The sequence below is a fragment of the Cygnus atratus genome, chromosome 1 (genome assembly GCF_013377495.2).
Source record: "Cygnus atratus isolate AKBS03 ecotype Queensland, Australia chromosome 1, CAtr_DNAZoo_HiC_assembly, whole genome shotgun sequence".
NCBI lineage: Eukaryota > Metazoa > Chordata > Aves > Anseriformes > Anatidae > Cygnus > Cygnus atratus.
The window spans coordinates 182,883,723-182,896,772 of NC_066362.1; the positions used below are offsets into that span (position 1 = coordinate 182,883,723).

Here is a 13,050-nt window from a genome sequence, read left to right on the forward strand (position 1 = left end):
AAAACTAAACACATCAAGTGTCTATAAAATAGAGAAGCAGAATATGTATAATGCCACATACACTGTAAATGATCTGCAATGTGGGCAGTTTTTAACTGGGGGAAGAGTATTAGAAAAATTTTTGCTTTCCCAACATTCTCATTTGCTAAATTTTTGCATGTCATCAGTAGAATTAGTGACAAGTGATAAAAACCAACACGCTCTTGTCACTTCAAGCTTTTACATTGTAAAGGCTTCTTCAAGCCCCTAAGTATTCGAAAGCAAAGATTCTTGTGACATAATGAAACTAAACCTCTTTAGGAACAGTGCAACATTGCTTCATCATAAAATAAATTCTTAGCGTAAACACACTGCAGCTTCGAGGAAACGACCTTTACAGAGTTCTCTCCACTAGAGGTCTCTAGAGAAATACAAGTTAACAATATTCAGAAATTAGCAGGACTTTTCTTTCTGATACTATATACATTTCGTGGAAGATAAAAATCGATACTTGTTCCCTACTTGTCCTATTTATTTCTTTGGATAGGTTTCTTCTGCTATGGATAATATTTTCTATTACTACAATAATTGTTAGATATAATTCTGTGTTTTATGCACTTTATAACTATATTTTCTACATTTTTAGTTAGATTTTCAACACCACATCTCTTAGTAAGTATTATATTGTACAAAGCATTTAGTCCAAGGGAGAGAAAACTTTGTGGGATAGCCACCTTACTAAATAAAGACTAAAATTAAATAGTAATGATCAAAGGTGAAAAAACTGTGGATAAACCTGAACAGTATGTTAGCTTGAAAATTAGAAAATCATAACTCTGGTGTGCTATTCAGCAAGCCATTATCTCCCAGGCAAAATAAATAAAGCCCCAAAAGGGGGCCTGGCTTCATTATTTGTGTTTATATCCAGGCAGATGTAAACATAAATGTGGAATAGCATTCATGTAGTTGGCCTGGTTTTTTCTTCTTGATGCTTGTTTTCTTCCATAAGTTTTTAAATGATAATTTGGTGCAGTTTCCATCATTTGAAGATTTTCAAAATAGACAGAGATAAGCTTTGTCCATTCTGGTCTCTGCGTTTTTTACACCACTCACCAAAACAAGTTATTCAATAGTTTAGAGATTTTTCAGAAAGTCAAACTTATGATCATTATTTTTCTTCATGCTATTTTATTTCCTTGAACTTTATGTCAGCATTTTCAGTAACATTTGCATCATTAAATATAATATTGTCACTAAGTTTTCTACAAGGTTTAATGTCAATTATTCTTTAATCTGATTATTTAGTATTTGCATATTTCTTTAACATCATTTTCTGTGCTGTCCTAGAACCTCTGCCACCATATCTGACACTAAGTTTGACATGTAGCAATACTTCAGATTATTTTTTTTATATACGTCTGAAGTGGAAATGCTAGCTTTTTAACATTAATGTTCATTGCTTATATGGAAGTAGAAACCTGAATGGTTTTAGGATTATTATTTGTTGCCATTATGCCTAGTTCCTACCATAATCAAAAACAAGCAGTGACAGGAAAGATACTATTCATAAGAGCTACCAGTGTAAGAATTAAAGCCTTCTCTATCTCAGCACTCACTCCAACCCTCAGGAGATAACTACATTAACAAATGGGGTTCTCTTTGATATGGAACTGATTCACTAATCAGAAAGCTGAAAAAATACGGAAATACTTGCCCTGTTAATGTTGCTCCTTCTTTAACTGCAGTGCATAGCTTTGTAAATGACAGGAGCTCAGTGGGTGTAGCAGCATTAATTTTTACTCATTTTTTGATGCTACATGGTTAAATGTGGAAGAGAAGGACATGAGCTATGCTGAGAGGTTGAAGACTCAAGAGGATGATACTCCTGAGAAGACAGGTTACTGTGACAGTGCTGTGACTTTCTCAAGTTTATCAAGTTACTTTAATGGTAACTTCAGTTTATCTTCTAATTTTTTTCATCTGTAGAATGAGAACTGCAAAGGGTAATCAACTGAGGCCAATTAGTAACTCTGAATGTCATAGCTAGGTATCTAAGGGGTGATATTTCCTGCAGTATTTTTCTGCAAAGACCAGAAAGAGGTAAAAAGCTTTGAGACGATTAGAAGGAGCACAGCAGTGACATTCTCCTACAACTTGTAATACTATGCCGTATAGCTGACTCATCACCTCCGTGAGCTATCTGAAGGTGACTATTCCAGGCAAGGAGTTTTCCTGAATTCACACACAGCCATCAACTATCTTGAGTCATTTGTAGGTAGGATGATACAGGCTGCAGCACAAAAAAAAAAAAAAAAGTCTTTCTACCTTTTAACCAAATGTCCATGTTCTTAACTTTAGAAACAACGAAGTGCCATGGTCATGTAATATATTTCCTTAATCATTAAATCATTAAATGCCTATATACCTATTCCTAGTTATAATCCTCACCTATAATGATACATAGGAAATAGCCAGTGTCTCTGGCCACTGTTCGTTGTCCCGTTCTTCTCTGTTCTGTAATGAGAGGTTGGTCCCAGGTGTGTCAGTCCAATACTGCATCCATTTCCACATCCATTCCCATATTCACATAACCACTCTCCCTGTTTTGGAGGAATAATCTACAGCAAAGTACTGTCATGAAAGCTAATATATTTTCACAAAGATCTGAAATGATCTATAGACTATACCTTGAAATTGTATTCATATGAGAACACTTTTATGCGAATGGCAGATTTTTTTCCTTGACGTGAACATTGCAAACTCCTGGATTGTGGTTCAAACACTGACTGTCCCTGGAGCATTAAGACTGTCACTTCACTTTTCTGCCTCAGTTCCCACATTTGCAGCTCAGAATTATATTTTCTATTTGCTTCATGAGAGGCTCCCAACAACCAACTAATGGGTATAAGTAGGTATATATTAAAATTTCCAGCTACTTGGTGATTTTTGTATGACTACATAAAGCTCTAAATAAAAGCATTATGCAATAGTACATGCTATTATTAGAATTAAAATACATATTTAAACTAATAGTGCAACTGCTTCATAATCGGAATGTATGTTAATAGAGCCTTCTTTTCCTGAAGACAATAAAAGCTGTTCCAGATTATTGACAGGAGTTTATTGTTTGGAACTTCCACCAACTTCACTAGTTAAACAACTCAGAGTTGATAACTATGAGGACATGGAAAACAAAGGAAAGCAATGCAGTTCTTATGGGAAGAAACTTCCTCTGGGTTTGAACAAAGCCACACATAATGATCCTGACTTCTGGATGCTTCAGTGCTAAAAATACCAAATCATAAGTCAAAGTCTAAACTTCCCAAACTTTTTCTGCTGTTGTGTCAGCAGAATAAAATGCTAAGCCTTCTGTAATGAGGAAGAAATTAGTCAATCAGGGATAAAAAAAGAACAGTTTATAAGGCTAATGTATGGTATTAATTTAGGTTACTGATGCTGGCAGCCAAAGAAGCTGCTCTAAGGGGGGTGGTACAAAGTTTCAGGTTGATCCTGTAGTTCCCTCCCACCACCTTCCAGCATGTATATAAATTGTCAGCTCTCCAGACTCTTTGCCAGTTCTCTCTTCTAGACTTGTGAGAAACAGCAGAGGACTAAAGATGAAGATCTTTTTCTTATTCACCTTTTCTACTATTTTCTTGACGTCTTTTGAACAAGCATCTGCATTTGCTCACTATGACAAGATTTTAACTCATAGTCGAATAAGGGCACGCGACCAAGGGTAAGTACATTGTGTTCATCTGCATTTTAAATGTTTCTTAATAGCTATTCTCTCCTTTCTTCTCACATTATATTAAACGTGTTTTTTTCTTCCACTATGAATTCTTACTATCATTCAAGAATAACTTTCTTTCTAAATTAATTTTGTAAGAACTGCTCCTGGATTAAAAGTTTCCTGAGGAGTTTCAAAAGGAGTCAAATTAATGTTAAACTTCTTAAAACCTGTAAAAAAAAAATAAAATTCCCACTTATGATGAATAAAACACATACATTTTAAAATCATTTAAGTTAATTACAGTTCATGATTAATATAATGAGACATGGGGTGTGTTTAATATACATTTTAAAATATTTGGATAGAATTGACACCTATTCCACAACATTTACTCTCTTTATTCTGTCCTAATGAAAATCATGAGCTCTACTTTCTGACACGGGAAAATACACTAGGAGTCCTTTGTAAAATTTCTGTTCCTGCTAGAGTAATGCAGCAAGCTGCTCAGCAGGGTGCCCAAAAGACAATGCTTACAAGCCAGTCTGCTCAGAGACATCGAACTAATTTGAACAGCTGGCGTCAGGGAAACGCATGTGTCTAAACGTATTTTCTTTCAGTCTTTTAAGTAAAAAAAAAAAAACATTCTGTGAAAAGAGTTGTTCACAATCCTGTCCTTCTTGTTGAATTCTCTCTCTCTCTCTCTCTCTCTTTCTGTGTGTGTGTGTTTTAAATAGAAAGAGTTGTCTGGCTTCACATCGTTGTAAAGCATGTGTTTTAGCTTTTGAACTGATGAACTTCTGTACTGCAAAAGTATATGAATTAGTGACAAAACACCTTTGCTCCATGGAATTTGCTCTTAAGAAATTCCTCTACACCACCATGCTAAGAAAAAGTTTTCCTTGTTTGAAATCTGTGACTCCTTTTATTTACATGCCAATTACCCTTTGGTCCCTAGTAATTCCCAGAATGTTTACTTAGGTGCTTGTGGTACTCCAAAAGGTTTGTAATCAAAATAACTGATTGATTTACAGAAGACAGGGTTCCCTTTTACATAAAGAACCAGTCACTTTTCTTCACCACCTCCCCATGACCTTCAGCTGCACAGATGTGTGCAAGAAAAAAACTTTATTAAAAGGAGCTTGATGGTATTCACAGCTCAGTCCCTAGTGGCCTGTTATTAATTCACTTCCCAGGCGGAAGGAAGAAATGTAAGGCATATTGAGACAGAGGGTCAGGACAGAGCAGAGGGGGATCATCTGTCTCTACCAGGAGGGTGGGCTTGCCAAGGAACCCAGCTGGGTAGTCCCAGGAGTTTTCACTGTGGTTGCTTCAGTGCACACCTGCCCTGGCAACTGAACCCAGATGTTGGTTCCTTCCTCTTGCTTGGTAGGAACCGTGTTTACTGCTATTTTATATAACGCTTTCCCAAAGATGAACAAAAATTCCTTTTTAAAATGTTTCTCACTCCCACCCACAGCCCCAATGTCTGTGCCCTTCAGCAAGTTATGGGAACCAAAAAGAAATACTTCAGCACCTGCAGAAACTGGTACCAGGGAGCCATCTGTGGAAAGAAAGCGTAAGTATCTGCTGTTTCCAAACATTCATTGAGATGGGATAATGTACTATTAGAAAGTTCTTATTTTCTCAGTGCAAACAAAATACTTGTTTCAAAAGCAGAGGCAGGAATAATTAACTTCATAATTTTACAGTGTTACAGCATCCCTTTCCCTAAAACCACCTCTAAAACCACTCGAATAACTGATTCAATGATTGCTGCCAAAAATAATCACAAAAGGCATGAAAATGACAGCATGGTATGTAGCACTTTTTAAATTCAGTGGGCTTCAAATCATTAGTTTCAGGAATAGTTCTTTGAGTTAAGTTTTTGTAGCTCTCTTTTAAACACGAGGAGAGGTTAAGTGTCCTACCCAAAAACACAGAGGGATCTAAGAAGCCAGTTGTGGAAAGAACTCAGCACTATCCAGCAGAGTTGAGTGCTTAGACCACATCTTTCCACAAAGAAAAAAAAAATATATATATATATGCATATATATATATATATATATATACACTTGAGGACACAAAATAAGTCTGGGTGAGTTTGACATTCTTCTAGAATCTGTGTATAAATTTCAATTTTTAGTTTTTCTGATAATGCAAGCCATTGCCTTTTCATGTGGAAAAAAAAGTGAGTAGTACTGGTCGCTACCTCTGCATCAACCACAGAGTGGTTTCAGAGTAAGAACACACACAAAAACTCCAATCCAGAACTTGGTCTGCCCCACTTGTCGTGTTTAAAATTGAGTTAATTTAACAGCAACTGACATTGTTTACCCAATGCATTAAACTAATGTTTTTCCAGTGTACCACATTTTCTCTTGCTGTTACGTAATTACTTGGATAACTTTCACAGCAGTTGTCAAAGGAAGTTATTGTTTCTGCTTTGTCGTTATTCTCTTACAGGGTCCAGATAGGTTTGGGGTGACATTTTCAGAACAGCTCAGGAGAACGGGGAGTCTAGGCTTCATTTGCAACTCTGTGAAAGGATACCAGAAGTCTCATTTTGAAAGCCCATAAGAAATCTTCCACATATCTGTGTAATGTTCAAGTACACAATTTTAATAGTCACTCAGAGATTATGTGCCCTAAGACATAGATACTAAGTTACATTGATACAAGGTGCATATTACATGCATGAGGAACTTAACTCCTTTTAAAGTAAGATAGGTGTTTAAAACGTACCTAAATAACCTCAATCACTGTTTCAGATGTTAATGAAAAGTGAAAGAAAGATTCTTTGTTTCCAGGCCAAAGGATTCCTTAAAGGAGGTTAATATGGAAGAAAAATAATGATTAACAGTATTGATCACATAAGCCAAAGATGTCTCCCTTTATAAAACAATCATATTCATAGTTCTTCTTGAGCATGATCCATACATGTTTTAATGTAAAACTGATTACAACTCCATGATTGTCCATGTGAGTGAAATTTCTCCACTAATGATTTCTTCACTGTTCAAATCAGACTTGAATTTGTAGACAGTAGTCAGGCAGAGGCCTGAAATGGACTTATATTGTGATTTCTAGTACTCCCGTTTGGTGTCAGAGGCTTTCTCTTTTTGAGAGTCCCGAAAGACACTACAGGTCATAACACAGTGTTGGAGAGAACCCTTAGGGAAAAGACTGAAGAAAGATGGAGGAGGAGGAAGTTTTTTCCCATTGTCTTTCTGAGAAAATGTGTTTATTTCTCTGCCAGTGTAACATGGATTAATGGAATTTAGTTACGTTTACAATACAATGAGGCATAAATTCCACCACAGACTTGCCTTTCAAGTACTGACACAGCTTTGAAGTCTACACATGAAGTATGATACCATGGCCCTACCTGAGCTGAAGAAAAGATGATTTTCATGAACCAAGCTGTCACCCTAAGCTTTCTGCTATTGTAAACTTTATTGGATTGCTAATTACTTATTTCCTTAAGGATATGAAAGAAAGTAACAGCATTAAGCTAGAGTGGTAGTAGCACAAATCATAACGAACTTCCTTTGAAGAGAAGCAATCTGATTATTTTAAATCCTCAGAATTTCCTCTGAAATATGACTTACTGTCTAGAACCCTGAGCAGTCTCTCCTATTTTGAATTTAGCTTTGTTTTTCTTAGCAGTTCCAGACAGGGTAGAATCCTTTTCTCATAAAAATTATCCAGAAAGTTTGGGTAATTAAAAATTGTAACAATGAACAATTTCCAGTCAATCTAGACTGTGTGTGGTCATTTGCCCTATCTCGGCCCTCAGTTCTTTCAGTACCCATAGGTTTATAGTCTTTATCAGAATCTTCTCCTCCAGGTGGCATTATAATACTGACTTCCTTTCTTCCTCAGTCATCCAAAATATTTCACCTTTTGAGAAAAGTCTGCCATAACACTGATTTGTTTGGCATTACATGCTATTCCACTACAGACACATTAGGAATAAGGATATTTCCTGAAAATGACTTAGACTGAAATTTGGATATTCTCAAAGTCAGTTTTGGAAACCAACTTACTCCTGTGGTTTTATTCCTAGATAGATGTTGTGTCTTCCCAGGAGCAAAAGTTTGCTCTCAGCACAAATCTGAGAAGGAACTCATTACTTTAGTAAGCTCCAGAAGTAAAATGATTTGTGTAGTGAGAGATACCTCAATGGGTTAGGAAAAGTAATTTGAAGCAATACACAGTTTGGACTCATATGACTTTGTTCTAGTCTCTGACAAGAATTTAGAGGAACATGAGCTGAAAAACATTTTACAGAGCCAGTGTAAGGCCCTAAGCAGGAAACCTTCTGCAGCCAACCAGTGGCAGACACTGAGCAGCAGTATCTCCATCCTCTTTTAACACTCCTACCATTGTATAAGTACTCAGAGGGGAAGGCTAGAAGGGGAAAACTGTGTGTGTGGAACTAAACAGAGTCATAGGTAGAACTGGGCTTTTGTGTGTGTGTGTGTGTGTGGCTGTAATAGAGCATCTGTTATAATTTAGTCTTAGCTCTTATTTAATTGGATTTTTATATTCTGTTCTCAAAGCATAGATGGAGATGTGACTAAAGGTGTTAACTTTAGTAAGAACAGTAATCCAAAGGACAATGGCTTTTCTCAAGTTAGTATCTCTGATATCTCTATGTTAACAAGCCATTCATGAATGTAGATATGATCTATAAAATCTTAATTTAAGAAAGCTTTTTACATTTACATTTCCTGTCAACTGCTGTAAATTTCCAATAGTGATACAACTTAAAGATTTGCTAAAAAACAAAATCTGTTGGACCAGAAAGCTTTTCACTGTTTTATACAGTATTTTATCTCCATGCCAGCAAGGAGTAGAAAGGGATGAGTCACAGAACTCATCTGAATAAGCTGAAAACTGCTGTGTTAACCAAGAATAACAAGGACATAAAATAGTCTAGCTCTGTCATCTGTTCCTTTGGAATATATTCCCTTGGATGAGGTAAAAACAGGTTAGTAGTAAAAAATACAAAAGCAACAACAGCAAAAATTACTTTATTCACTTGGACACCATCTTATACTGAGCTAGTAGCGTGATACAGATGAGGATGACTTACAGTGTGAGAAGGGACTTCTCACGTGTACTGTGTATATGAGTGATGCTGAAGAAATGCATCTTGCATCAAGTTATACCTTGTTCTGATGTTACCTTGGAATTCTCTTTATGGACCCCTCTTTTTCCATTCCATCTTCCTCACTATATTTTGAGCACATCTGATACATCAACTTTCTAACTGCTGTCAGCCATAAGGGAATATCAATAACGATTAGTAGGAATTTGCAGTAACCCTTGATGACTGAAAAAAGCCTTGGTTGTACATAACAAGCTACATAGTAAATAAGGCACTGATCTTGTAATGCTTGAGTCAAGAAACATCTTTCTTAATCATATTCTTCAGGCAATTTTCTGTCCTTCATTAATTGTTGTGTATGTTAAGAGGAGAAAACTTTCCATGTCTTATGCTATACTTACAACTCAACTTCTTTTGCTTCTCCAAAAGCTAATGAAGACTGTAGTCTCTTATAGCTGCTCAAAGGGTGAGGTAGAGATATTTTCTATTCAGTGAAAAAACTTTCTCATGACAAAGCAATTAACACAGTTGGACAAACATTCTGACTCCTGTTGCAGAAGTCAGGTGACTGTGTTAATTGCTTCTGACAGGGATGCAACTAGGAGGAAGGGTATAAGGTTAATTTCCTTGTTAATTAGTAAATCTGTAGCTCAAACTCTCTTCATCTTGTATTCCTAGGAAATAGTCATTCAGTGAATTGCCCTACAGAAAGAAACATACTAAGAAGAACTGTAGAAATACTTTCAATATATGGCTTGTCTGCTGAAGACATGAACATGCCAGAAATGTGAAAATGTCATGTGCATATGTGTTTATGACAGAATGGAAATGATAGGGTTTGTCTGGTTGTTGTTTTCTAATCTTTATTCTTTAACAGCTCTATCGAACCACAGTAAATTATGGAATTCCAAACTTGACTTTTAAAATAATGCTCTGTAATGCTATTGCTCTTGAAGTCTGCATTCATTTTTTAAATCTCTTCAAGTAGTTTAGATAGTGAAGTTCTTAAGTCCAACTTTTCATTTGAGTAAGCTGTTCAGTTTAATGAGTTTGTGGTTAATGTTTGTCAGATTTAGCTTATGAAAAATGAGAGAAGCCTATTCAACTGCCACTGAAGAATCATCAATTTAAACATTGGAATGTAGTGGTAAAGACTCAGCAAAAGTCTTCAAGGAATTACTGTTGAGAACTCTTTTAACACTGCCAGCATAAGCCACACATATAAAAATAAGACTATTATGTAAAACCATGATGGCAAATTTTCCTTGCCATTCACAGTGTACTATAGTTTGAAAATATCTGAAATGTAAAGTCAGCAAGTTTAAAATATGCTTTAGACCTTGATAAGGTCTACATAGTTTAGACCTGATATAATTTGTTGATATTCCCTGCCTGTAAGGGCCAAAATCAACTCAGTGATAACTCTGTTATATTTAGTGAAGTTGCACTTCCTTATGAGAGAATTGTCAAGCAAGTCTATGGTAGAGCTTTTGTTTCTGTCATATTAATTAAGACGACATTATATCCTATTGACTTCAGAGCTAAGTTGAATGTTAAAGTACAGACTTATCAGTTAGCCCTGGTTTGCTGCTCTGTACAGCTTATACATGCTCAAAAATGGGAATATTTTATTGGTATCATTATATAACAGTTCTTAGTCTGTTCTATTGATAAATTTTAAGTATACTGTGATGGCATGCTCTTTTAACTCTGTTCGTGGTTTGTTACAATCTGGTTTTCATCCTTAATACATTTACCAGGGAACTTTCCCTCAAGTCCAGCTATCCTGTCTTTAGTCATTTTATTTTCTATGACCTGCTTTATATCTGTTCTTAATTAGTTCTCTCCCTCATTCCTGAGATTCTTCAAAGTCCTCTTTGATACACTGGGGCTCTGCCATCCCACTTTCTTTCACCATACGATCCACAGAACCTTCTTCTTCACTACCCTTTAAGTTCCTATATCCAGTATGCAGGTTACCTCACATAGTTTTGTCATTTAAATTTATTTTCAGCTTAATTTTTTATTTCCTTTTACAACCCTGCCTATAACAGTTCCTCTCACTGTCCCTGCTATCTTTTTTTGTCTTTCCTCAGTCCCATCTAATCTTTTCAAAATAGACCCATCAAATTAACTTTCTTCAGCTGCTATTCTATTTACATTATCTTTTCATAACTCTGCATGATATCCACATTCCCTCCCATGTTCCCTCCTTTCACTTAAACTTAATGACTGCAGTCATATTGTAAATTAAAAAGCTCTGCATTTACTAAAACAACAACTAATTTGTAATATATACAGAATAGGTCAAATGATAAAAAGGCCATGAATATCAAGAGTGTATACTTAGCTATACAAAATTAATAATGAGAAATAAAAAATGAGGCTATGAGCTAAAATTTGTATACAGTTGTCCTATATGTTACTTAATTATGTTTTTCATTTATATTCCACAGAACTGTCTTATACGAGTGTTGTCCTGGATATATGAAGATGGATGGTATGAGAGGATGTCCTGCAGGTACAGGCTTATTTGCATATGGATGAATCAGTATATGAGAAGCATTACAACACAGGAGGCTTTGGGCCCCTCAGTACAAGAAGGACATCGAGGCCCTGGAACATGTCCAGAGAAGGGCTACAAATCTGGTGAAGGGCCTGGAGCACAAGTCCTATGAGGAGCAGCTGAGGAAACTGGGGTTGTTTAGTCTGGGGAAGAGGATGCTCAGAGGAGACCTTATTGCTCTCTGCAACTACCTGAAAGGAAGGTGTGGGGAGCTGGGGTTTGGCCTCTTCTCGCAGGTAGCTAGTGATAGGACTAGAGGGAACGATCTCAAGTTGCTCCAGGGGAGGCTCAGGTTAGAAATGAGGAGACATTTCTTCTCAGAAAGAGTAATCAGGCATTGGAATTGGTTGCACAGGGAGGTGGTGGCGTCACCGTCCCTGGGGATGTTCAAGGAAAGGTTGGACGTGGTGCTTAGGGACATGGTTTAGTGGGTGACATTGGTGGTAGGGGGATGGTTGGACCAGATATCTTGGAGGTCTTTTCCGACCTTAATGATTCTATGATTCTATCATACTGCCTGAGAATACAAAGGTTCATTTGCATACTGTTAATACAGTTAAAAATGAGCCTCCATTGAATGTGGTCATGCAGTTGAATTCCAAGGCTGCTTCTAGCTGCTGGGTTGGAAAGAAGAGGTAGACTCCTCAGTTCCCAAAGCTACTGAAGGTGAATTTTTATTCCTATTCCCCTCCCACTCCAGAGTAACCTAAAGCATACCAGTGAGGTCAAAAACCTAGGACATGAAATGTGGCTTATCTCAGTTCTGTTTATTTCTTTGCCTGAGAAGACTTGAATCTTGTTAACTAAAAGTGTGTTATAGACTTTAAATAAACTAAGAAGGGGTGAAAATGAAGACAGGAAATCTTAATTTCTCCTGGTTTTGGTGATCTATTTTACATAAATAAACTTAATTGCAACAGGAAAGAATAATTTGAAATGGCATGCTTTAGAACACTATATCTGTGCTGCTCTTTTTACATTCACTAATAAAGTAAGGCATATCTAAGGCAGAGTTCATCTTGTTTAGGCGAATTCATGTCACTTCATTGGAAAGAGGCTGGTCATACTCTAAAGTTGCCTGTTCCTCTCCACAGCTGTAAAAACAGCCAAGGACAACTAGCTCACACATCAATGCCTGACTTGTAGATGCATAGAATTAGGAGATATGCATCCTATTCTCATGTGGCAGTGCTTTAACTGTGAGTCTATGACCATTATTACCCTCTGGCTGAATCAATATCTACCCAAGCCAAACACTGGAGGAGGCCTCACAAAAAGAATTCTGTTTCACCATGCCCACTCCACTGCAATTTTTGTGACTGTAGATAGAATTGACTCATGTCCTTTCTCAAAGGTCCCAAATGGATAGGTTCCCACTTCAGGTTAAGCTTAGCGCAAACAAGACATCTTTTCTAAAGAAAATATAACAATATTTGGTGTTGTTTGATCTAATTTTTCAGCTCATTATGCAAACCAGAAAATAAATAACAAGCAGATGTTTTTGGATGGATTTGGATTACATTGATAATGGAATTTTAATACAAGCATGTTTTAATATTGATTTAAACAGTTTCATAAAGCCAATACCATTGTCCAAACAAAAGAAATAAATTAGATTTGGTCATGAGAAACTGACTGAAGAATTTACAGTATTTTTGT

At 36.4% G+C, this 13,050-nt stretch overlaps 1 protein-coding gene across 21 annotated transcripts in view; it reads left to right on the forward strand.

Moving 5' to 3' along the window:
- The first annotated feature begins 3,375 nt into the window (after positions 1-3,375).
- POSTN (periostin) overlaps positions 3,376-13,050 on the forward strand; it is a 35,176-nt gene continuing 25,501 nt past the window's right edge. For 13 of the 21 annotated variants that reach the window (XM_035542837.2, XM_035542843.2, XM_035542838.2 and 10 more), the window contains exons 1-3: positions 3,535-3,718; positions 5,190-5,288; positions 11,282-11,346. In XM_035542837.2, the coding sequence (XP_035398730.1) occupies positions 3,597-3,718; positions 5,190-5,288; positions 11,282-11,346 (286 nt within the window). In that variant the 5' untranslated portion in view covers positions 3,535-3,596. Of the gene's footprint in view, positions 3,719-5,189; positions 5,289-11,281; positions 11,347-13,050 lie in introns of all 21 variants that reach the window. The other 8 variants (XM_035542848.1, XM_035542856.1, XM_035542835.2 and 5 more) reach the window with 6 other exon arrangements.